General features: G+C 44.3%; 1 protein-coding gene across 5 annotated transcripts in view; it reads left to right on the top strand.

Annotated features, from left to right (window-relative positions):
- The window catches only part of ERICH3 (glutamate rich 3), a 203,021-nt gene that overhangs the window by 61,644 nt on the left and 116,150 nt on the right, over nucleotides 1-25,227 (top strand). For all 5 annotated transcript variants that reach the window (XM_073593736.1, XM_073593737.1, XM_073593734.1 and 2 more), the window contains exon 4: nucleotides 24,613-24,684. In XM_073593736.1, coding sequence (XP_073449837.1) covers nucleotides 24,613-24,684 — 72 coding nt within the window. The remainder of the gene's footprint in view (nucleotides 1-24,612; nucleotides 24,685-25,227) is intronic.

Below are 25,227 nucleotides of genomic sequence, written 5' to 3' on the forward strand. Positions count from 1 at the left end.
TACTAGTAATGGCGGCGATCTGCAGTTTTTATCGTGACTGCGACACAATGGCGGACACAACGGACAATTTTGACACATTTTTGGGACCACTAATACAGCGATCAATGCTATAAAATTGCATTGATTACTGTAAAATTGTCACTGGCAGTGAAGGGGTTAACACTAGGGGGCGCTTGAGGGGTTAACTGTGTTCCCTGGGAAGTGATTCTAACTGATGGGGGAGGGGACTGACTGGAGGAAGTGATGGATTGTGGTTCCTAGCTAATAGGCTCTTGGCCACGCGACCGTTAGCCATGAGCACTGGCACCCCCGGTGTGCAGCGGGCGCGCGCCTGCTATCCCGACCCTGCAAGCTGACGTATATCTACGTCGGCTCGCGCAGGGGAGCCAACCTGCCATAGTATAACTGTGGCGGTTGGTCGGGAAGCGGTTAATGAAAAAAACCAAAACACTAAAGTTAGCCTGATTTTTTTGTATACTATGAAAGATGATGTTACGCCTAGTAAATAGATACCTAACACGTCAAGCTTTACAATTGCGCACACTTGTGGAATGGCACCAAACTTCACTACTTATAAATCTCCATATGCGACACTTTAACATTTGCGCCATATGTAACCTGTGTGTATCTGGCTCTAATACTAGCCAGTGCCTCACCAGCCACTCACCTCACCGCACATCCCTGATGAACATACATATATATATGTATACAGTTGTGCTCATAAGTTTACATGCCCTGGCAGAATTTATGCTTTCTTGGCCATTTTTCAGAGAATACGAATAACACAAAAACTTTTCTTTCACTCATGGTTAGTGTTTGGCTGAAGCCATTTATTATCAATCAACTGTGTTTACTCTTTTTTTAATCATAATCACAACAGAAACTACCCATTTGACCCTGATCAAAAGTTTACATACCCCAGTCCTTATACCGTGTATTGCCCCCTTTAACATCAATGACAGCTTGAAGTCTTTTCTGGTATTTGTGGATGAGGCGCTTTATCTTCTCAGATGGTAAAGCTGACCATTCCTCTTGACAAAAAGCCTCTAGTTCCTGTAAATGATTGGGCTGTCTTGCATGAACTGCACCTTTGAGATCTCCCCAGAGTGGCTCAATGATATTGAGGTCAGCAGACTGAGATGGCCACTCCAGAACCTTCACTTTATTCTGCTGTAGCCAATGACAGGTCGACTTGGCCTTGTGTTTTGGATCATTGTCATGTTGGAATGTCCAAGTACGTCCCATGTGCAGTTTCCTGGCTGATAAATGCACATATTCCTCCAATATTTTTGATAACATACTGCATTCATCTTGCCATCAATTTTGACCAAATTTTCTGTGCCTTTGTAGCTCACCCATCCCCAAAACATCATCGACCCACCTGTGTTTCACAGTAGGAATGGTGTACCTTTCATCATAGGCCTTATTGACTGCTCTCCAAATGTAGTGTTTATGGTTGTGGCCAAAAAGCAAAATTTTGGTCTCATCACTCCAAATGACTTTGTGCCAGAAGGTTTGAGGCTGGTCTCTGTGCTGTTTGGCGTATTGTAAGCGGGATACTTTGTGGCATTTGCGTAGTAATGTCTTTCTTTTGGTGACTCGACCATGCAGCCCATCTTTCTTCAAGTGCCTCCTTATTGTGCATCTTGAAACAGCCACACCACATGTTTTCAAAGAGTCCTGTATTTCACCTGAAGTTTTTTGTGTGTTTTTCTTTGCGTCCCAAACAATTTTCCTGGCAGTTGTGGTTGAAAGTTTAGTTGGTCTACCTGACCGTTGTTTGGTTTCAACAGAACCCCTCATTTTCCACTTCTTGATTAAAGTTTGAACACTGCTTATTGGCATTCTCAATTTCTTGGATATCTTTTTATATCCCTTTCCTGTTTTATACAGTTCAACTACCCTTTCCCGCGGATCCTTTGACAATTCTTTTGCTTTCTCCATATCTCAGAATCCAGAAACATCAGTGCAGCACTGGTTGAAAGATGCAACGGTCTGTCAGGAGTCCAGAAACTCATTGACCTTTTATACACACACTAATTACAAGCAAACAGATCACAAGTGAGGATGGTTACCTTTATTAGCCATTCAAACCCCTTTGTGTCAACTCGTGTGCATGTTATCAGGCCAAAATCACCAGGGTATGTAAACTTTTGATCAGGGTCATTTCAGTAGTTTCTGTTGTGATTATGGTTTAAAAAGAGTAAACACAGTTGATTGATAATAAATGGCTTCAGCCAAACACTAATCATGAGTGAAAGAAAAGTTTTTGTGTTATCATTCATAATTTTTGAAAAATGGCCAAGAAATCATAAATTCTGCCAGGGTATGTAAACTTATAGGCAACACAAACAAAACATCCTTTTTTTAAAATCTGAGCAGTCGCCTTCAAGTAGACATTGACTGCTCTCACCACATCCAGAGAATGTAGGGACTTCTCTTCCGTAGAACAGGGTTCTAGAAAAAATGAAGGTAAAACAATATCCTTGTTTAGATGAAAACCTGACACTACCTTTGGTAGAAAGTTAGGATGAGGACGCAATACCACCTTTTCCTTGTGAATAATTAAATATGGCTCTTTACAAGAAAGAGCAGCCAACTCTGATACCCTTCTTTTAGAAGATATGGCTACCAGAAAAATTAGTTTTCTTGTCAAAAGGACCAAGGGAATATGCCGTATCGGCTCAAAAGGCTGTTTTTGCAATGCCGACAGAACTAAATTCCCAAGGGTTCAGGGGTGACCTAACTGGAGGATTAAGCCGCGTTACCCCCTGAAAAAAGCTACGGACTAAAGAATGCGAAGCAAGTGGTCATTGAAATAATACCGATAAGGCCAAGACCTGGCCTTTGATAGTACTCAAGGCCAGCTTAATTTCTAACCCCATCTGCAGAAAGTCAAGGATTGTACCTATGACATACTTCCTGGGGTGCCAACCCCTGGATTCACACCAGGAGTCATATGCCTTCCAAACTCTATAATATATGATTCTGGAGGCTGGCTTCCTTGCATTAATCAAGGTAGATACCACTGAACCTGATAGCCCACGCTTCTTCAGAATGTGGGTCTAGCATTTGTAGGATGGAATACTGGACCCTGCGAGAGAAGGTTTGGATGTGGTGGTAGGGTCCATGGGTCCCCTACTGCCATCCTTATGATCTCTGCATACCAGGATCTTCTGGGCCACGCTGGGGCCACAAGAATCACCGACTTCCCTTCCTGCTTGATCCCGCGAAGAAGTTGTGGAAGCAGCAGAATAGGAGAGAATGTATAAATCGGTAAAACTGATTCCACGGGAACACCAAGGCATCTGTTGCGCACGCTAGCAGATCCGTTGTTCTTGACACAAAGTTGTTGATCTTTTTTGTTGAAGCTGGACGCAAACAGATCTACGTCTGGGATCTCCCATCTTTGGCATATTGTCAGGAAGATATCGGGGTGAAGGGACCATTCTCCCGGGAACAACTTCTGGCGACTTAGGTAGTCCACCTGCCAATTTTCTATTCCTGGAATGAAGACTGCCGATAGGCAAGGTACATTGTTTTCTGCCCAAGCTAGCATATGATTCACCTCTCTCTGGGCCGCACGACTTCTCGTGTCCCCTTGGTGATTGATATAGGCCACTGCTGTGGCATTGTTGGATTGGACCCTGACAGGACAATTCCGTAACCTGAACATCCAGGCCCCTTAGGACCAAGCGTGCTGCCCGAATCTCTAGAATGTTGATGGGTAAGGTCATGTCTGATCTGGACCATTTTCCTTGGACAGTCGCCTCTTCCAGGACTGCTCCCCAACCTGAAAGGCTGGCATCTGTTACCACCTTCCAGGTAACTGGTAGGAAGGATTTTCCCTTCTGCAGATTCTTGGTTATCAACCACCAGCTGAGGCTCCGGCGCACCCTTGGAGACAGACACATTGGGAAATTTAGAGCTTGTTCCAAGCCGATAGGATACTGTTTTGCAGCAGCCTTGAATGAAACTGAGCATAAGGAACGGCCTCGAATGAAGCCACCATCTTTTCCAACAACCTCATGCAAAGTCGAATAAAAGGATTCTTCTTTGCCTTGACCACCTGAATCAGTTCCTTTATGGCACTGATCTTCGCCTGGGGCAAGAATACCCTTTTCTGGGCTGTATCTATGATCAGACCCAAGTATTCTAATCTCCCTGATGGTTTTAAGGAGGATTTCTCTAGGTTGAGAACCCAACCTAGGTATTCCAGGTAGTTGACTGTGGATCATACTTTGGTCTAAGGGCTCTACCGACTGGTCTATCAAGAGCAGATCATCTAGGTAAGCTATAATCGTTATACCTTGGGCCCTTAATCTGGCTAAAGGAGGGGCCAGGACATTTGTAAACACTCAAGGTGCAGTAGCTAGACTGAAAGGCAGAGCTACAAACTGAAAATGAAGATTTTCTACCTCGAAACGTAGATATTTCTGGTGAGTGGGGAAAATAGGCACATGGAGATATGCATCCTTGATGTCGATTGACACCAGAAGTTCTCCTCCTTGTAGGATGGAGACTACTGATCGGATTGACTCCATGTGAAAAGAGCGGACATTCAGAAACCGGTTTAGATCTTTGAGATCTAGAATGGGTCTGACATCTCCATTTGGTTTTGGTACCGTGAAAAGGTTTGAATAAAACCCCAATCCCTGCTCTTCCACAGGGACCACTGAGATCACTTTTTGAGACAAAAGATGGTTCAATGCTTGAAAGAGAGACTTCTTTTTCTCTGGATCCCTCAGAACGTTTGATCTGAGAAAATGAGGAGACAGGAACTTTCAGGAACTCTAGTTTGTACCCTAGAGTTAATGAGGAAGTCACCGATCTGTCTCGACACTCTTCCTACCAGACCCTTGAGAACTGCAGAAGTCTTCCCCCCACTCGAGCGAGCGGGGGAACCCCTTCATAAGGGGGCTTTAGTATTTTGTCTCGTAGGTTTCCTTCCCCAGGACTTCTTTTGTCCCTGGGGTTGACCCTGAGGTTTACCCCTTGAACTTGAAGGCGGAGGCCGTTGTGACTGCCTGGAGGCAGACGCCTCTGGCACTGGAGAAGGAGCTTGTTTACATGAAATACGTTTACTCCTCTTCCTAACTGGCAAAAGGGTACTTTTTCCACTAGAAATTTTTTGGATGTATTTATCCAAATCTTCCCCCCCTGAGCCGTTCACCATGAAAAGGAAAACTAGCCAGGAGCTTTTTGCATGGCGCTTCAGCTGACCAATTTTTCAGCCATAAGATTCTACGCATATGTACCAGCCCAAGCGTAAGGCGTGAGGCCTGGAGAATAGAATCTCTCATAGCGTTTATTGCAAAACATAAAGCCCCTGGTAGCTTGGCTAAATCCTGGGCCTGCTGATCAGGAATAACCTTGAGCACCTGTTTAAACTGGTCTCTCAAGGATTGACATACACAAATTGCTGCCAGCACAGGCTGAGTCACTGAACGTGCCAGAGAAAAAGTGTTTACTAGGAATTCCAACTTCTTATCCATTGGATCCCTAAGCATTTGAGCATTGTCTACTGGACAATTAAAACTTTTATTCACAGAGAATATAGCAGCTTCAATTGCTGGTATCTCCCACTTCTTAGTGAATTTTTCTTCCATAGGATAAAGTTTTGGAAACTTTTTAGGGGGAAAAAAATGCTTATCTGGGTGATCCCACTCAGAATACATAAGCTTTTCCAGCAATGAATGGACAGGAATGGTATGCACAGCTTGAGGAGGCTTTAGCGAACCCAAACAAGAAGTGGGCTTATCAACCGACTCAGGTAAGGGTAGCATAAATGTGGAACGGTCCATCTCAGTAAGAGATTGCACCATCAATCTTTCAAATTGTGAAGCTGATCCTTCCGCATTTGACCCCTCAGAAGAGGAGTCATCACCCTTTTCTTGTTCCCATGAGAGAAATTCATCTTCTCCCGACCCTAGTTCCTCAGTTTGAGGGTCCTGGGTAATGGACGGGAACCTGTCGCGTTTTGTCTCACACTGGTATGCGATTAAAGCTGCTCACCTTTCTTCCAAACCCATCATGGCTGAGGAAAAAACTTTTTCAGTAATATAGACAGGGGCTGCAGTGTTGGAAACAGTTGCAACATTTGCCAGCCCTGATGGCTCACTCTGACCAGCCACCTCAGACCTCTCAGGGGAGGATGCCATTGTAGAGATGAGTTTAGGCTTTTTAGAGCTTGAGGGAGTCCCCTTTGAGCCCTTTTTTGGGGTGATTCTACCTCCACTTTTGACCATAGCCCAATGCACAAATGCAGAGCTACTACCAGAAAAAATTGCAACCACTGCTTGAGCAAATAGTCCAGCAACTGCCGCTGCTATTAGTGCTCAGCCTGGTGCTTTAGTAAATGTGCCAAGAGAATGCCTGTCACCACTTACATGCCCCCTTTTTGCTCTTGTGTCCCACCGACAGCTTGCAGTCAGCAGAATGGAGCTTTTTAAGTGTACTCCTGCGCTGGACGTTGCTGCACGCCAAGGCCATGCTAAGCCACGCCCCCTCCATAATCCCACTGCGCTCCCTCCTCCTCTTTGCAAAAAAAGCATTTTTCCCGCGCGAGCGTCGGATCTGCGTGGAGGAGAGCTGACAAAACCGCCGTGCAGAGGCGGTGAGGAACGGAGCGGCATCTGTCGATCGTTCTCGCTCCCACTCAATCCAAGGAGAGGGGGAGAGCTTCTGTCCAGGTGGGGGGTGTTTTTGGAAAAAAAATCCCCCCCAACATCTTACTGGAGGCCTGGGACTGCTAGCCGGAGGGAAGTCTGTCGTTTCTGCTGAGACAGGGTGATCTGAGGAAAGCATGACAAGGTACGATCTCTATTCAGCCCCCAGTGGTGACTTTTAGGCATGACAACATTTACTTTTAAAGGAGAAAATTCATAAGAGAATTTAAAATTCCTTAGAAATCTCCACTTACCTTTCCCGCCGCAGGGATTATGTGGTAAAACCAATCAGACCCAATCTTCAACCCTCACGGTGGGCTCCATTAAAAAACCTTCAGGACCCGGGGCCCCTTTTTATCAGGGGATCCACACTCCTGGACCCATAAAGCACCCCGCCAAACTTTATGGCTGAAAAAAACAAAGTACTGGATCCCAGGGTCCAGCTCTCTAAAAAGAGAAGCATTACGGGCTAAACCTCATATCTTCCTCCACGAGGTCCGGGTACCATTCAATTCGCCCTAAAAAGACACTTTTTATGTCGCATAGCCTGCCCCAGCAAGGAATATTCCAGTGGAGCTCAGTGGAGCGGTCATAATATATGTATAACTTAATGTTATGTTATATCTTATCATCTGGCGCCATCTAGCGGCCAAAATATAAGAGGACTGCATCTTTATCTTTTATTGTTCAGAAGTTGACATGGAAGTGTTTTGTTTGTTTACATTTGAACATTAACTTGACCTACCCACAATGCTCATTGACTCCCATGAATCTCAGGGAACAGAACTGCATTGTGGGAAGATTATAAAAGGGCTTGGAGCTGTAATCTTAGGGCTCTGGGACACGCATGGCCAGCCTGGGAGGATCTGTGTGAGGTCTCCAGCACAGCGCGGCCTACCTCCACGGAGCAGCGAACCGAGCAGCAGTACTGGGACACACCAGAGAGCTGGACTGACGGCAGGGCAAGACTGGGGAGGAGCCTGTCGGAGTCATCTGGGAGTTCCGGAGCATCTTTAACTGTGAAGCGGAGCAGCGCAGCAGTGCCAGCCGGCCGGAGACAGAACCCTGTACATCAGAAAGGAGTCTTCTGACAACACTGTCCTGGTTGGGTGAGAGGGCTGTTGCCCACAAGTTTCTTGATGTACTTTTATACATCCGCCTACACAAGGCAGAGTTGCTGGGACCCATAGTCCCACAAGCAAAGTCAAGAGAATTTAGTACTAAGTCCCTGGCATCAAAGTCAGTTATAGTGCTGCTGCACCAGAACCTTACTGTCACATTTTCAGTCTACTTTGATCAGGAGTCATTAACCCTTTGGATTACAAATCTGCTTTGTTTTTGCTAGCAGAAGAAAAGAAGGACTGTTTAGTAAAACACAGGGCCTTGTGTCCCCTTACTATATTGGGGTAGTGTGATACTAAATGAGGGAGCTCTCTAATTGTTGTACTACACTTTATCAAGTTAGTCTTTGATTTAGTATAGTAATAAAGTGCGCAGACAATAGGATAGTGCTCATAGTGAGATAAATTCACTCTGACGGTTATCCTATTTACTTTGCTACAACACTCATATATTATTTCAAACATTTTATACCTGTATTGTATCTTTGTAATATAAAGTTCAGTTGACTTTCAGACTATGTTGGTCTGACAGTGCAACCATTGTAGTTTAACCCTTCTAAAACAATTACAGTAAATAAGGTTATTATTCAAGTACAACTGTGTGAGTGTTGTTTTCCTCTTCATCACCAAGCAAGAGGAGGCCAAGGTAACTACAGACAGGTATATTATATTGCGTATTGTGAACTTGCCTTTATGATTTTGTTTTAACTGCACACTATTACACCACAGCTGTGTCGGGGGGATTGAGATATTCAAAGGGGAAATAAAGCAGAGTACAGGCCCAAATAAATCAGCAGCTCCTTCGGGGGTCAGTGCTACATCAGCATAGCACATCTTTACTCGTGACCAACACCTAAGACACTGGCAAAAAAACTGAGGTACTCCCAGTAGTGGGAGGGGTTATATAGGGAGTGGACTTCCTGTCTAATGCCCCGTACACACGATCGGACTTTGTTCGGACATTCCGACAACAAAATCCTAGGATTTTTTCCGACGGATGTTGGCTCAAACTTGTCTTGCATACACACGGTCACACAAAGTTGTCGGAAAATCCGATCGTTCTGAACGCGGTGACGTAAAACACGTACGTCGGGACTATAAACGGGGCAGTGGCCAATAGCTTTCATCTCTTTATTTATTCTGAGCATGCGTGGCACTTTGTCTGTCGGATTTGTGTACACACGATCGGAATTTCCGACAACGGATTTTGTTGTCGGAAAATTTTATCTCCTGCTCTCCAACTTTGTGTGTCGGAAAATCCGATGGAAAATGTCCGATGGAGCCCACACACGGTCAGAATTTCCGACAACACGCTCCGATCGGACATTTTCCATCGGAAAATCCGACCGTGTGTACGGGGCATTAGGGTGTGAAAATGTCCATAACCTGAAGGTGGCCTATAACCCACATAGTAACTACTACGGCTCTGTGTCCCGTGATGTACGGTAAAGAAATACAATATCTCACAAAAGTGAGTACACCCCTCACATTTTTGTTAATATTTTATTATATCTTTTCATGTGACAACACTGAAGAAATGACACTTTGCTACAATGTAAAGTAGTGAGTGTAGAGCGTGTATACCAATTTTCTGTCCCCTAAAAATAGCTCAACACACAGCCATTAATGTCTAAACCGCTGCCAAGAAAAGTGAGTACTCCCCTAAGTGAAAATGTCCAAATTGGGCCCAAAGTGTCAATATTTTGTGTGGCCACCATTATTTTCCAGCACTGCCTTAACCCTCTTGGGCATGAAGTTCACCAGAGCTTCACAGGTTGCCACTGGAGTCCTCTTCCATTCCTCCATGACGACATCACAGAGCTGGTAGATGTTAGAGACCTTGAGCTCCTCCACCTTCTGTTTGAGGATGCCCCACAGATGTTCAATAGGGTTTAGGTCTGGAGGCATGCTTGGCCAGTCCATCACCTTTACCCACAGCTTCTTTAGCAAGGCAGTGGTCATCTTGGAGGTGTGTTTGGGGTCATTATCATGTTGGAATACTGCCCTGAGGCCCAGTCTCTGAAGGGAGGGGATCATGCTCTGCTTCAGTATGTCACAGTACATGTTGGCATTCATGGTTCCCTCAATTATCTGCTCGTGTGTTTTGTGCTTGTTGGCCGAATTAGATAGGTCCCTTTCCGTCACTGGTCCCTCACTGGCCACATTAATAAAGTATCACTCTGTCATTGCTACCTTGCTGGTTGCCGTTGACTCTGCAAAAATTTGGCCGGGTAGAGACTGAAGTTGAAGGAGCAGGTAAGGACTTTCTTTGGTGATCCTGTTGCTGGGAGTTGCCCATTCCATGCAAGGTGTCATTCCGTCACTGTACCCTCACTGTTCAGATTAATAAACTGTTACTCCATTATCGCTACTTTGCTGACCGATGCAGTTGATTCTTTGACATTTCGGCCAGAGAGGGAGTGAAGTTAAAGGAGCAGGTGAGTCCTCTCTTTGGTGATCTTGTTGCTGGGAGTTGCCCATCCCATGCTCCCTTGGTGGCCAAATTAGTAAGGTGTCACTTCATCACTGCTCCCTTGCTGTTGGAATTTGCAAGGTTTTGCTTTGTCACCTCTTTCTTATTTGCCAAATTAGCAAGGTGTTGGACCCTCGCTGCCAAAATGAATTAGGTGTTGCTTTGTCACTGTTATCTCAATGGCCAAATTAGCAAAGTGTTGCTCTGTCACTGTTCCCTTGATGGCCAAATTGACAAGGCGTCACTCCATCTCTGTCCTCTCGCTGGCCAAATTAGTGCAGTGTTGCTCTCTTTATTTCCCCAATGTACAAATTAGTGCTTCCTCCTCCGTGGCCAAAAAACTATGTTTTAGACATCACTGTTCCCTTGCTAGCCAAATAAATTAGCAGGCTGTCACTCCATACTGCTCCCTTGAATTAACAAGGCGTCACTCCTCTGCATGCACGCTAGTTGCAACTAACTGAATTAGCGAGCTGTCGCTCCGTTGCTGCAACCTTGACAAGTGAGATTCTGCATCAATATAGCCAGAGAGAGAGAGAGAGAGAGATTGACATCAGAAGAGGAGGTGAGGGTTCTCTTTAGGGATCCTGCCTCTGGAGAACAGTCTGCCTGTCATGCTGATCCAATGGCTTTGATGCATTGAGTCAGTGTGGTTGATCTATTGAAGGGAAATAGGTTGTGCAAAGGGATTTACCCTTAGGGTCCTTTCACGCGGGCTTTCCGACCAGGATCAGTTCTTCGGGCTGACCTGATTGGACCTTGCAGTCTCCTCTATGGATCGGTAGATGTCCGCTGACACCCGCCGCCATCCGTTCCGACCTGCAAAATCCAGACGGACATGGTCATATTTTCCATATGACTGACGGATCAGAGGAAAATGGACAGGCGGCCCGTTTCCACCTGATTTCCCCATAGAAAAAGGGACGGTTTAACCTGGGCTACTCCAAATATTAATGCCCAGTAACACCTGTGATGATGTAGGGACTATCTCGGTCTACCTCTGATTTCCCCATAGAAGAGAGCAGAACTGGGTCTGTGTCTGCTCTGCACAGTGAGGGGACATGAACCTGTCATCTGCCTGCTCAGCAAGCGGAATCTGCAAGATGGAGGCGCCCGTGTGAAAGGGGCCTTAAAGTGATATTACTTTCAATGGCCCTGTCACACAGCCCCCTAACCTAGGATGGCAAGGCATTCCCTGTTTTTTTTTTTAAACAACAAACATGTCATACCTCCACTGTGCAGCTCGCTTTGAACAGTGTGGCCCCGATCCTCGATTTATGGTCTCCCCGGCGGCTCCTCCCCACATCAGATAACCCCCTAGGAGAAGTGCTCAACAGGGGGGGTTAGCTTGCGGGCACACTCCCGAGTCCAGCATTTGCGTCCATAGACACAAATGCCGGACTCGGCCCTGCCCACGCATCATTGTATTTGATTGACAGCAGCGGGAGCCAATGGCTGCACATATATTACTGGGGACTACTGTTTATTTTACTGTGCTCATGTGTTAAGCCAAAAAAAACAATGAGGGTTTATTACTGTTATAACTTAGTGAATGTGGTGAAAATCCACTTTGTATTGAATACCCAATCAGATGCAAGGAAAAAAATAAATCAGTATTTTTGCTTGCATATGATTGGATGATGGAAGTCAGCAGAGCTTCACCTCAATTCACCAAGTAAGGGAAAATTCCCTTGCAAAGTTAAAGACCTATTTGCCTTTACTAAATCAACTCCGTTGAGTCAGAAAAACAATATTGCAGTTAGGGATGTCTGACTTTTCTTCAACTTTCCTGACCAGCACACTTGCACTGGCTCAGCAATTTGGACAGTAGTGAAACTATTGGCTCAGCATAACAGCCAGGCAGCTACCATTTCACAATGATATCAGCAATGGTAGCCTTGTATTTCTCTAATGATAGGTCCACTTTATTGAATACATGAGAGTCCCCTGCATGGCTGCTTTCTCTGTATTTCTCCAATGGCAGGTCTATGTTATTGGATACTGAAGAGTCCGGTACACGGTTGCCCTCTCTGTTTTTCTCCAATGACAGGTCCTCTTTATTGGTTACAGACGAGTGACAAGCTGCATCTGGTGGCCCTCACTCTGGGACCCAGCCAATACACATGTGCTGAAAAGCTGGGGAGAGAAGCCTCTTTCTCTGCTGTCGCTGTTGCCTGCCACCAAATTGCCTTTACATTTGAAAAGTGAGTAGCTGCATCTGGTATTTTTTGTTGGCAGGCAACAGTGGGAAGCTTCAGCTGGTGGCAGGATAGGGACAATCTGCATCTGGTGGCAGGCGATGTGACAATCCGCATCTGGTGGTAGGTGACGTGACAAGCTGCATTTGGTGGCAAGTGATAATCCGCATCTGGTGGCAGGCGACGTGGCAAGTAACAATCCGCATATGGTGGCAGGTGACGTGACAAGCTGCATTTGGTGGCAAGTGATAATCCGCATCTGGTGGCAGGTGATGTAGCAAGTGAGAAGCTGCATCTGGTGGCAGGCAACGTGGAAAGTGACAATCCATATCTGGTGGCAGGAGACGTGGCAAGTGACAATCCGCATCTGGTGGTAGGCAACGTGACAAGCTGCATTTGGTGACAGGTGACAATGCGCATCTGGTGGCAGGTGATGTAGCAAGTGACAAGCTGCATCTGGTGGCAGGCGACGTGGCAAGTGACAATCCGCATCTGGTGGTAGGCAATGGGTCAAGCTGCATTTGGTGGCCAGTGACAATGCGCATCTGGTGGCAGGTGATGTAGCAAGTGACAAGCTGCATCTGGTGGCAGGCGACATGGCAAGTGACAATTTGTATCTGGTGGCAGGGACGTGACAGGCTGCATCTGGTGGCAAGTGACAATCCGTATCTGGTGGCAGGCAATGTGGCAAGTAACAAACTGCTTCTAAAGGCAGGTGACCTGACAAGCTGCATCTGGTGGCAGGTGATGTGGCAAGTGACAAGCTGCATCTGGTGGCAGGTGATGTGGCAAGTGACAAGCTGCATCCAAAGGCAGGTGACGTGGCAAGTGACACACTGAGGGCTCCCACTGATTCTGCATTAAGGTGAGTTGAGCTATTTCATTTTATATTACAATGTAATAATATAAATAATGCGCTTCAATCATCCTGACACCATATCAACCATGGTGCCAGGATGATTGAAACGCCAACACCAGCCATTGCCCCCAAAAATTGCCCGCGAAAAAACGCATTCCACACAGCCGGTCCTCGGTGCCAAAAAGGTTGGGGACCACTGTAGTACACAGTTGCTTTCTCTGTATTTCTCCAATGACAGGTCCTCATAATTGAATATAGACAAGTCTAGTACACAGTTGCTTTCTCTCTTTTTCTCCAATGACAGATCCACTTTATTGGATACAGACGAGTGACAAGCTGCATCTGGTGGCCCTCACTCTTTCTCTAATGACAGGTCCTCCGTATTGGATACATAAAAGTCTAGTCTAGTACACAGTTGCTTTCTCTGTATTTCCCCAATGACAGGTCCTCTTTATTGTATACCGAAGTGTCTAGTACACAGTTGTCTGCTTATTAGATAAGTGCCCTCTTGGTGCTTCTTTCCCCGGGGATCTTTTATTTTGGGGATCGGGTTCTCAGGAGACACGGCCTGATCACCTTCTGAATTCCCCCAGTGTCACCTTAGAGAAGATGCAGCCTGAGCAGTGGCACGGAACCTGGCGCTCCTCAGAACTGGCAAGGCTGTGAGATAGGATGGCCTTGTAACATTATTCCCATGTGGGTGGCAGCACAGAATCACTGGACACTGACACGAGCCTGGCATTGTCCTCTTCTTCTTTCTTCTCACCGGTCCCCATTGTCCTGGCAGCCATGCATTGTTTGGAGATGAATAATATATCAGCACAGAGTGGCGTGCTGTTTGTCCCTTTATCCTACCGCATTGTCTCACCTGGTTTAATGGGGGGGTTCTATTTTTCTTTTAATTTTTTTCATCTACACAGGAGGGTCACTGGCCAGAGATGATCCCTTTGCTGCAGGATTGAGGTTTTCATGCTATCCGTCATGCTAAATGAACGCTCGCCCATATTCATTCTACCTGCTTACAGGCCAGTAGCTGATAATTTTTGGCTGATCATTGATATTACAGGCCCGGTTCACACTAGTGCGATGCCAGACATCGCATGTGATTCGCAAGCGCATTGCTGTTCAGATCACATGCGATGTCTGTGCGATTTCAGCCATACAAACTGTATGAAATCGCATCACATTCGCATCAAAATGGTGCAGGACCTTTTTTTTGGTCCGTACTGGATAGGTGTTCTCACTTATGCGATCCGATTCCTGCACCATTTCACAGTTCGCACTGCGATCTGCTGACTAATCTGGGGTGTCATTAACTTTACATTGACACCCACATCGGTTCGCAGATCTCAGTGAGAACCACTGTGCGATTCAGGTGCGATGCAGGAACCCACACTGGATTTGCAGGGTTCTCGCATCGTCCTAATGTGAACTGGCACACAGTGCTAATATGTGCTATTAGGGAAGTATGTTGCATATATAGATACAAGAGATACCAATGCTTTTAACTTCGGTTGCACCAATGCCATTTTTTTTTTAAATCAATTCCTGTCCGAATCGCATTGGATTTCCCCCATCGCTCCTGTGTGTGTGTGTGTATAGAAAGGGAAAAGCACCATCTAGTGGGCAGTTTATTAACTACTTTAAGACCGGGCCTATTTTTCAAACTTGTTGTTTACAAGTTAAAATCATTTTTTTTGTCTAGAAAATTACTTCGAACCCCCAAACATTATATATATATTTTTTCTAACACCCAGAGAATAATATGGCGGTCGTTGCAATACTTTCTGTCATACCGTATTTGCGCAGCGGTCTTACAAGCGCACTTTTTTTTAGGAAAAAATACACTTTTTTGAATAAAAAAATAAGACAACAGTAAAGTTGGCCCAATTTTTTTTTATATTGTGAAAGATGATGTTACGCCGAGTAAATTGATACCCAACATATCACGCTTCAAAATTGCGCCCGCTTGTGGAATGGTGACAAACTTTTACCCTCAAAAATCTCCATATGCATTGTTTAAAAAATTCTACAGGTTTCATGTTTTGAGTTACAGAGGAGGTCTAGGGCTAGAATTATTGCTCTTGCTCTACCGATCGCGGCGATGCCTCACATGTGTGGTTTGAACACCGTTTTCATATGCGGGCGCTGCTCATGTATGCGTTCGCTTCTGCACACAAGCTCTTATTTATTTTCCCTGTTATTTTTTATTTTTACACTGTCCTTTAAAAAAAAAAAAAAAAAAATTGTGTCACTTTTATTCCTATCACAAGGAATGTAAACATCCCTTGTAATAGAAAAAAAAACATGACAGGACCTCTTAAATATGAGATCTGGGGTCAAAAAAACCTCAGATCTCATATTTACACTAAAATGCAATAAAAAAAAAAAAAACTTGTCATTTAAAAAAAAAAAATTTAAAAATGGCCCTTTAAGAGATAAGGGAGGAAGTGGCGTTTTGACGTCGCTTCCGCCCTGCATTGGTATTGAGCCAGGTGGGGGCCTTCTTCCCCTCACTCATCTCCATATCACAGAGGACACAGGATCCAATCGCTGCCGCCGCTACCGAGGGCTCCGGCGTAAGCGGCGGAGGCGAATCCGCCACAGAGACCACTTTTATCTGAAAGCGGACCGCCTGCTGAAGAAGAGGATACCGGGGTTATGGCAGCTAGCTGCTGCCATAACAACGATATTCCTCCTCAAAGTACCGCCATATAATGACGGAGGACGGCCCGTAAGTGGTAAATGTTAGAACTCACAGTACATATCTGGCCAAATGCAAAATCTTAGAAGAGTTGTAAAGTTGTTTTTTTTTTTTTATCTTAATGCATACTATGCATTAAGGTAAAAAAAAACCTTCTGTGTGTAGCAGCCTCCCCAGCACCCCCTAATTACTTACCCAGGGCTGGTGCAAGGATTTTTGACACCCTAGGCGAAACCCCCCCCTGGCTTTACCCCTGACTCCACCCCCTTTGCCCTGTCCATGTATACCCCACCTTTTTAATGAAGCGCCCAATAAATGCAGCCTCACCAGTGCCCATCAAATGCAGCCTCACCAGCGCCCATCAAATGCAGCCTCACCAGCACCCATCAAATGCAGCCTCACCAGCGCCCATCAAATGCAGCCTACCAGTGCCCATCAATGAATGTTTGCTTGCTTCCATTCATTCAGGAGTCGGGACACAGACACAGTCCTCTGTCACCGCTGTGCCTCTGCCACTATGGCAGCTGCCTGCTGATGCTGAGACTTAGTTGCTTGCTGCAGAGAGAAGAGAGTAGGAACACCAGTGGCCGGGCGCCCTAGGCAGCAGTGCGCCCTAGGCGGCTGCCTAGTTTGCCTAGTGGTAGCACCGGCCCTGTACTTACCTGAGCCCCAGAGGCGGCTCTCTAATTAGGCGAAATAGGCGGTGGCCTCAGGCCTCGCAGTCATAGGGGCCTCGCACAGCTGGATTGTTTACCTAATCAGAGAGCCGCCTCTTCCAGCAGCAGAGGTATCCGCCATCACACAGTCCTGAGTCCCCTCGTTTTGTTACAGGGAGAGATAACATGCTGCGAGTGAGATGTGTGATCGGAGCTCACGTACATCTCCGGATCACAGACAGGGAGAGCCGCTCAGCATAGCCTGTTCTGACAGATCTCCCCCCTCCCCCTTCTGCCCGCACAGCCAAACAGAAGAGGAGAGAGAGCTTCTGCTCCTCCTCCTCCCGCCCTCTCCTCCTGTGTCTGCCCCGCCCACTCTCCTCGGCAGTGTTCTCTGCTCTGCCTCAGAGAAGGGGATGTGTGGGCGGGAAGATTCAAGCTGAAGCCCAGCAAAGAGAAGGACAAGGGGAGTCTGATCCATCCATCCATCCATCCATCCAGTCCCTCCTGCGTCCCAGTGAGTACAAGGGGATGCTCTTCCTTCCCTTCTTCCCCCATCCCCTTCTCTTTCTTTCCTTCCATCCATCCATCTTTCTTTTTCTTTCTTTCTTTCTTTCTTTCTTTCTTTCTTTCTTTCTTTCTTTCTCTTTCTTTCCATCTTTTTTTCTCTTTCTTTCTTTCCATCTTTCTTTCTCTTTCTTTCCTTCCATCTTTCTTTCTATTCCTTTCTTTCTTTTCATCTTTTTTCTCTTTCTTTCTTTCCTTCCATCTTTCTTTCTTTCCTTCCATCCATCTTTCTTTCTCTTTCTTTCTTTCTATCCATCTTTCTTTCTTTCCTTCAATCCATCTTTCTTTCTCTTTCTTTCCATCTTTCTTTCTATTTCTTTCTTTCTTTCCATCTTTTTTCTCTTTCTTTCCTTCTTTCTTTCTCTTTCTTTCTTTCCTTCCATCTTTTTTTCTCTTTCTTTCTTTCCTTCCATCTTTTTTTCTCTTTCTTTCTTTCCATCCATCTTTCTTTCTCTTTCTTTCCTTCCATCCATCTTTCTTTCTCTTTCTTTCTTTCCTTCCATCTTTTTTTCTCTTTCTTTCTTTCCATCCATCTTTCTTTCTCTTTCTTTCCTTCCATCCATCTTTCTTTCTCTTTCTTTCCTTCCATCCATCTTTCTTTCTCTTTCTTTCTTTCCTTCCATCTTTCTTTCTTTCCATCCATCTTTTTTTCTTTCCTTCCATCCATCTTTCTTTCTCTTTCTTTCTTTTCTTCCATCCATCTTTCTTTCTCTTTCTTTCCTTCTTTCTTTCTTTCCTTCTTTCTTTCTTTCTTTCTTTCTTTCTTTCTTTCTTTCTTTCTTTCTTTCTTTCTTTCTTTCTTTCTTTCTTTCTTTCCTTCCATTTTTCTTTCTCTTTCTTTCTTTCCATTCATCTTTTTTTCTCTTTCTTTCTTTCCTTCCATCCATCTTTCTTTCTCTTTCTTTCTTTCCTTCCATTTTTCTTTCTTTCTTTCCTTCCATCTTTCTTTCTTTCCTTCCATCTTTTTTTCTCTTTCTTTCTTTCCTTCCATCCATCTTTCTTTCTCTTTCTTTCCTTCCTTCCATCTTTCTTTCTCTTTCTTTCCTTCCATCCATCTTTCTTTCTCTTTCTTTCTTTCCTTCCATCCATCTTTCTTTCTCTTTCTTTCCTTCCTTCCATCTTTCTTTCTCTTTCTTTCCTTCCATCCATCTTTCTTTCTCTTTCTTTCCTTCCATCCATCTTTCTTTCTCTTTCTTTCTTTCCTTCCATCTTTCTTTCTTTCCATCCATCTTTTTTTCTTTCCTTCCATCCATCTTTCTTTCTCTTTCTTTCTTTTCTTCCATCCATCTTTCTTTCTCTTTCTTTCCTTCTTTCTTTCTTTCCTTCTTTCTTTCTTTCTTTCTTTCTTTCTTTCTTTCTTTCTTTCTTTCTTTCTTTCTTTCCTTCCATTTTTCTTTCTCTTTCTTTCTTTCCATTCATCTTTTTTTCTCTTTCTTTCTTTCCTTCCATCCATCTTTCTTTCTCTTTCTTTCTTTCCTTCCATTTTTCTTTCTTTCTTTCTTCCATCTTTCTTTCTTTCCTTCCATCTTTTTTTCTCTTTCTTTCTTTCCTTCCATCCATCTTTCTTTCTCTTTCTTTCCTTCCTTCCATCTTTCTTTCTCTTTCTTTCCTTCCATCCATCTTTCTTTCTCTTTCTTTCTTTCCTTCCATCCATCTTTCTTTCTCTTTCTTTCCTTCCATCCATCTTTCTTTCTCTTTCTTTCTTTCCTTCCATCTTTCTTTCTCTTTCTTTCTTTCCTTCCATCTTTCTTTCTTTCTTTCCATCCATCTTTCTTTCTTTCCTTCCATCCATCTTTCTTTCTCTTTCTTTCTTTCCTTCCATCCCTTCCATCTTTCTTTCTTTCTTTCTTTCTTTCTTTCTTTCTTTCCTTCCTTCAATCTTTTTTTCTCTTTCTTTCTTTCCTTCCATCTTTCTTTCTTTCTTTCCTTCCATCCATCTTTCTTTCTTTCTTTCTTTCTTTCTTTCTTTCTTTCTTTCTTTCTTTCTTTCTTTCTTTCTTTCTTTCTTTCTTTCTTTCTTTCTTTCTTTCTTTCTTTCTTTCTTTCTTTCTTTCCTTCCATCCATCTTTCTTTCTCTTTCTTTCTTTCCTTCCATCTTTTTTTCTCTTTCTTTCTTTCCTTCCATCTTTTTTTCTCTTTCTCTCTTTTTCTCTTTCTTCCTTCCTTCCTTCTCCACCCATCCCCCTTTATTTCTCTCTTTGTGACAGCCTACCAGAATAGGTAGGATCTGTGAGAGCAGCTTCCCTGTGCAGCTCGGCTTGAGGAAAATATATCTTTATTATGCCCACTTACCTACCCCCTGTACTGTCCACTCCCCTATACTGTACACTCCTAATACAGTTCATTTTCATCCCTTGAATTATTTTTCCCATTATGGGAGTGAGTGGGGCCTCATGTCTAAGTTTTGCCTAAGGCCTCACAAAGTCTAGAGCCGCCTCTGCTGAGCCCCATCTCTCTCCAGCGATGTCCACGAGTGTCTTAGTCGTCCAGGACTCTCCTCCTGATTGGCTGAGACACAGCAGCGGCACCATTGGCTCCCGGGGCTACCAGTCAAAGTCAGTTAGCCAATCAGAAGAGAGAGGGGGTGGGGCCGGGTCTGGGCTCCGTGTCTAAATGAACACACAGAGCTGTGACTCAGCTCGGGTGCCCCCATAGTAAGCTCCTTGCTGTGGGGGCCCTCGACAGGAGGGAGGGGCCAGGAGCACCGAAGAGGGACCCGAAAAGAGGAGGATCTGGACTGCTCTGTGTAAAACCAACTGCACAGAGGAGGTAAGTATAACATGTTTGTTATTTTTTTTAAACGACTTTACAATCACTTTAAAAGTTGTCCCGCCAACCATAGAAAATCATGGCCGCTGGAGGTGCTTACAGGGCTAGAGGAGAAGTTCCAGGACACTGTGGGTATAGGGCGGAAGTGATGTCAGCTTGGGGGCAGACCCCTCCAGCCCTGTGAGCACCTCCAGCCACAGTGATTTGCTATCATCAGTGGGGCAACTATGAAGATTTTGCATTTGGCCAGGTATGTATTGTGAGTCTTAACATTTTTAATAAACTGCCCACTAAGTGGCGTTTTTCCCTTTCTGCATGTGATTCGGACAGGAATCGCACCGCATTCTAGTTCAAATCGACAATTCATTTTGTATTGCACTGCAAAGTATCATTTTAGGTATCGGGAGCATTTGCGCGAGTACCAATACTTGCGCAAATGCTTGGTATTATAAGTAGGTGCATCCCTACTTTTAACCCCCAGAACGGGACTCAATCAATATTCTGACCAGGAGAGGGCTTGTAGCTTTAAAGGCAAAAATACCACGAGAGAAATAATTAATCCATTACAAAGATAAAATAATAATTTGTCTCTTTTATATCTGCCTGGAGTTTAGCTTTAAAGAGGAGTTCCACCCGAGGTCCAGTAAAAAAAAAAAAAAAAAAAATTAAAAGTCAGCAGCTACAAATACTGCAGCTGCTGACTTTTAATTGGACACTTACCTGTCCCAGGGTCCAGCGATGCGGGGGATCGAAGCCCCGCTCGTCTCCCCCTCCGTTCAGCGGCGCCAGCATTGCAACTGTGGGCGCCGGGCTGTGGCCAGTAATGGGTCCCAGATGACTGACAGGAGGGAGGGAGCAGAGCTGAGCCCTTCCTGTGCCGAGGGGGAAGTGATGTCACCAGCCCAGGCACTGGAAGAGGCAGACTACGAGGGACCACCTAGCAACAGGCATTTAGAGGTAAGTAAAAAAAAATATATATATCCAAATGTTTTTTTTGTATTTTTTTTTTTTTACATTTTTCATGTAGTTTTTTTTTTTTTGGGTGAAACCCCACTTTAAAGCCTTTTAATGCTTTTAATACTCACCAGGTGAGGTCAAAGGGTGCCTTTTTTCAGGGTGTTCACATATGTAAGTGTAGCAGGTACCTCTCCAAGCTGATTGAATCAATGAAGGAGAGAGCTGCCTGCTAGCAGCTGCATGGGCTTTTCACCCCCTTCCTCTCCTCACACACACACACAGAGGCTAGTCTGTTCCTCCCCTGTGTTCCTATTGGCAGGAGGAAGGATGCCAATTGTAGGAGGATTTACAGGATCCAATGAATGGGGCTTTAACAAGCAGCAGCTGAAAAGTAGTCTGGAATATGAAGTAAGGACTATGATACTCTGGGTGAAAGCTCTGAGGAAGTTGTTTTCACTTCAAAAAGGACTCTTGAGGCGCCTGGTTCTTCCACCATGCATTTGGTGGAGGTCAATCCCAACTCACCCCCTGGCACATCTAGCTGGGCTCTACCAACTCAGGTGGCCTGTAGGCAGGACAACCTCCCCTCCTGTGCTAATTGGTGGGAGGTTTCTCTGCCAGTTTTTTATGCAGATGCAAACTGATGCAAACTGTCTGATTTCCTGTGCACACTAACTTGCTTTCTCCACTTGTATATAAAAAGCATGCAACAGGTCACAGATTTTTTACTTACTTTGGGGACCAAAGGTTCTTTGGTGGGGGGTGTGTGTAGCAGGTGCCTCTCCAAGCTGATTGAATCCACGAAGTAGAGCTGTCTGCTAGCAGCTGCATGGGCTTTTCACCCCCCTTCCTCTCCTCACACACGCACACACAGAGGCTAGTCTGTTCCTTCCCTGTGTTCCTATTGGTCAGCAGACTGAACACCATTGCAACACATCTGCAATTAGGAGAATCGTTTGATCGCTCTTCAGAGGATCGCTGAACGTGTACAGGATTGGTGAGGGGGCTCTTGCCCAGGAATCTCATTCCTTTTTATAAATTACACATTTGAACACTGTGCACAGACATCTGTTACCAGGATCGTGTAGAGGAGTGTTATTTCACAAGACAGCTATCTTACCCTGTTCCTTATCACTCTGTTACATTAAAGGACCCTTGTTCTTAGAGCTCCAACATGCCAGTGAAGATAGTGTGAGGCCTCACTTTTAGGACACTGTTATTTACTGCTCTTAAAGGGGACACACCAGGTATACCTATTGTGTATTATTCCCAATAGACTTTGAGGTATTATAGGTTGTCCCGGGGTTCCCCTTTAGTGATATATCTACACTTATTCTTAGCTTGCTTAAAGATTTGCTTATTACTGTTTAACATTGTACTCACTGGTGTTACGTTTGTTGTTGCTAATTGCCATTTATTGCTTTAACAGAAATTGTTTCAACCAAGTCCTGGCTACTTATACAAGGCTTGGCTGACTAATATCACTTTAAACCTTTCTCTGGTCCAATTAAACTTGAGAGAGCAGAACTGTGTCTGTGTGTTATTACTGTGTTATTCCATTAATCACATTGCTAGGCTTCCACACTTCAGTGTTCACATATGTAAGCCACACCACTCCATACCAATTACCCCAGTCTTACAATGAGCACCCTCACACAAGTATGCCCACACAGCAGGGACGTGCGGTGAGGTCAGTGGCTGGTGAGGCACTGGCTAGTATCAGAGCCAGATACACACAGGTTACATATGCCGCGATCGTTAGAGCGAGAGCAATAATTCTAGCACTAGACCTCCTCTGTAACTCTAAACTCTAAACACAATTTTAGCGTGACATGTTAGGTATCTATTTACTCGGGTTATCTTTTTGTTTTTATTCATAAACTAAAAAAAAAAGCTCTGTTTGAAAAATTGCTGCGTAAATAACAGTTGAAACGACCACCATTTTATTCCCTAGGTTGTCTGCTAAAACAATATATATAATGTTTGGGGGTTCTGAGTAATTTTCTAGCAAAAAAAATGATGATGATTATTACATGTAGGAGAGAAGTGTCAGAATTGGCCTGGGTGGAAAGGGGTTAATTACCATAAGTAATATACAAATAATTATTATATATATATTTTTTAAGGTAATTTATTATATTTTCAAAAACTGTACTCAAGCAGGTGGCTTAACGGAGAAATTACTGAAGTTTAAAGTTATAACTCAAACCAGTAATTTCACAGTAAATAGATAAATAATAAATTATTATATTATAACATATAGCATAATCATATATGATTTAGCTTGATTATAACAGTACCTTTTTAACAGCAGCAGATTCTCATTCTCCCTCTTAAAGTGGTGTTCCGCCCAAAATTATACTTTTTAAATAAAAATACCCCTATAATACACAAGCTTAATGTATTCTAGTAAAGTTAGTCTGTAAACTAAGGTCTGTTTTGTTAGTTTATAGCAGTAGTTTGTTATTTTATAAACTTACAGCAGGCCGTGGCCATCTTAAGTGTGGGCATCTGAAGCCAGACTGTATTTCTTCCTGGATCACATCCTTGCAGATCTCGCACATGCTCAGTGCAGCACAAGCAGTGTAATAGGTTTCAGGTCAGGCTTCCATAGCAACGGCAGTGTCAGAGGAAGTTGCCGCCCCTTCCCAGAAGGCATTGCAAACAGGAAATGATGCGATGGGCCACGGCCAGGGAGGAGGAAGTGAAAAATGAATACAGCAGATATACAGTAGGTGTTGAGAAAAAAAATTTAAAAATATCCAATTTGTTTACAGTGCACAGTTTAGTGAGGGATGCTGAAGAGTTGTAAAAGTGGGTGGAACTCCACTTTAACTGTGTGAGAAAAACATGGTATTGTGGGTAAATCTTATACACATAAACCCATGTATTTGCTTCTAGTTAAGAGGGCTGAGCTGGAAGGGAGGATTTGTCTTTTAGACACACGCCCCTTCTATGACACTGCAGTGAGAGGCGTGCCTCCACTGCAGCATTTTTATTGGATAGCTGGGGCTAATGGTACTTTACCATTGGTCCAAGACTCAAAACTGTCCATTGAGCTCAGTGCCTCTGACAAGAAGTGAGGAGAGGCACTGTGAGCTCATCCTCTCAGTCTGCTGCAGAGTGTGCCAGCTTGTCTTTAAACTGGCCGCTCTGTATGTAGCTTCTGATAGGCTGTGCAAGGAGCCCCGTATCTCCGGAACCATAGGTCGTAGGAGCCCCAGTCCTATCCCAGTTGTGAGGTAGGACTTTGGGGTCTCTGTTACCTCAGGTCGACGAGCTATGACCCTTGAAGCTTGATTTTTTTCTTGATTGATTTGGTTCTGCCTTACCTGCCTCCCCTGACTGCACGTCCCTGCCACATAGGCTTCTACACTCCAGTGTTCACATATGTAAGCCAAACTCTGCAAGCCAAATCCTCCAATCCTCCACTGAGCATCCACAGAGAAGTATGACCACAAAGGCTTCCACACTCCAGTGTTCACATATGTAAGCCACACCACTGCATGCCAAATACTTTCCAAGCCTTACTTTCTCTGGCCACTGTATATCTGTATATCCTAGAAGGAGATCAGTATTTGACAAATTCTCTCAATTTTTTCTCCAGGAAAATAATATATATATTTTTTTCCTTTGCCAGAGACGCCACCAAATCGACATCAAGAGAAAGCTGGAAACATTTGCAAGAAGGGAGCGGGTGCAAAGAATTAAGGTAAACATCCAGCCTAAGTTTCTCACTGCCTGTGATTAGCCCCATGCAGTGCCGACTTCCTGGCGGGCTCTGCACGTGGGGTGCGCAAACAGGCCGGAGCTCATCCTTAATCCTAGGTATAAATTGCTGAGTGGCTGCCATTTTTATTTTGCATAAAAAAATACATTATAACCCTGTAGTGAAGTTTAAACCTCCAACAATTCTACTTACCAAAAGCTATATTGATTACCATTGTTTATTTGGTTGGATCTACTTTTGGCTCAGATCTCATACTCTGACCTGCCAAGTTGGGTCTGAAATATTTACCAAACCCTTAGGGCTGGAAAAGGCTAAAATCTAATATGGATTGTTAATCCCTGTGCTAAAAAAAATCCAGATACATGTGAGCATTTATTTTTTGGGCTAATTTATTGCAGCAATGTGTGCCTTACCTGGATTTTTTTTACAGGTTTCTGGACGGTATATGAGCAGAATACATCCATTAGGGGGCAGTGTTTACTCACATACTGTATATCATTCTCTACAAATTCTAGCTGTTTCTTC

Source organism: Aquarana catesbeiana, linkage group LG07, assembly GCF_042186555.1.
Source record: "Aquarana catesbeiana isolate 2022-GZ linkage group LG07, ASM4218655v1, whole genome shotgun sequence".
NCBI lineage: Eukaryota > Metazoa > Chordata > Amphibia > Anura > Ranidae > Aquarana > Aquarana catesbeiana.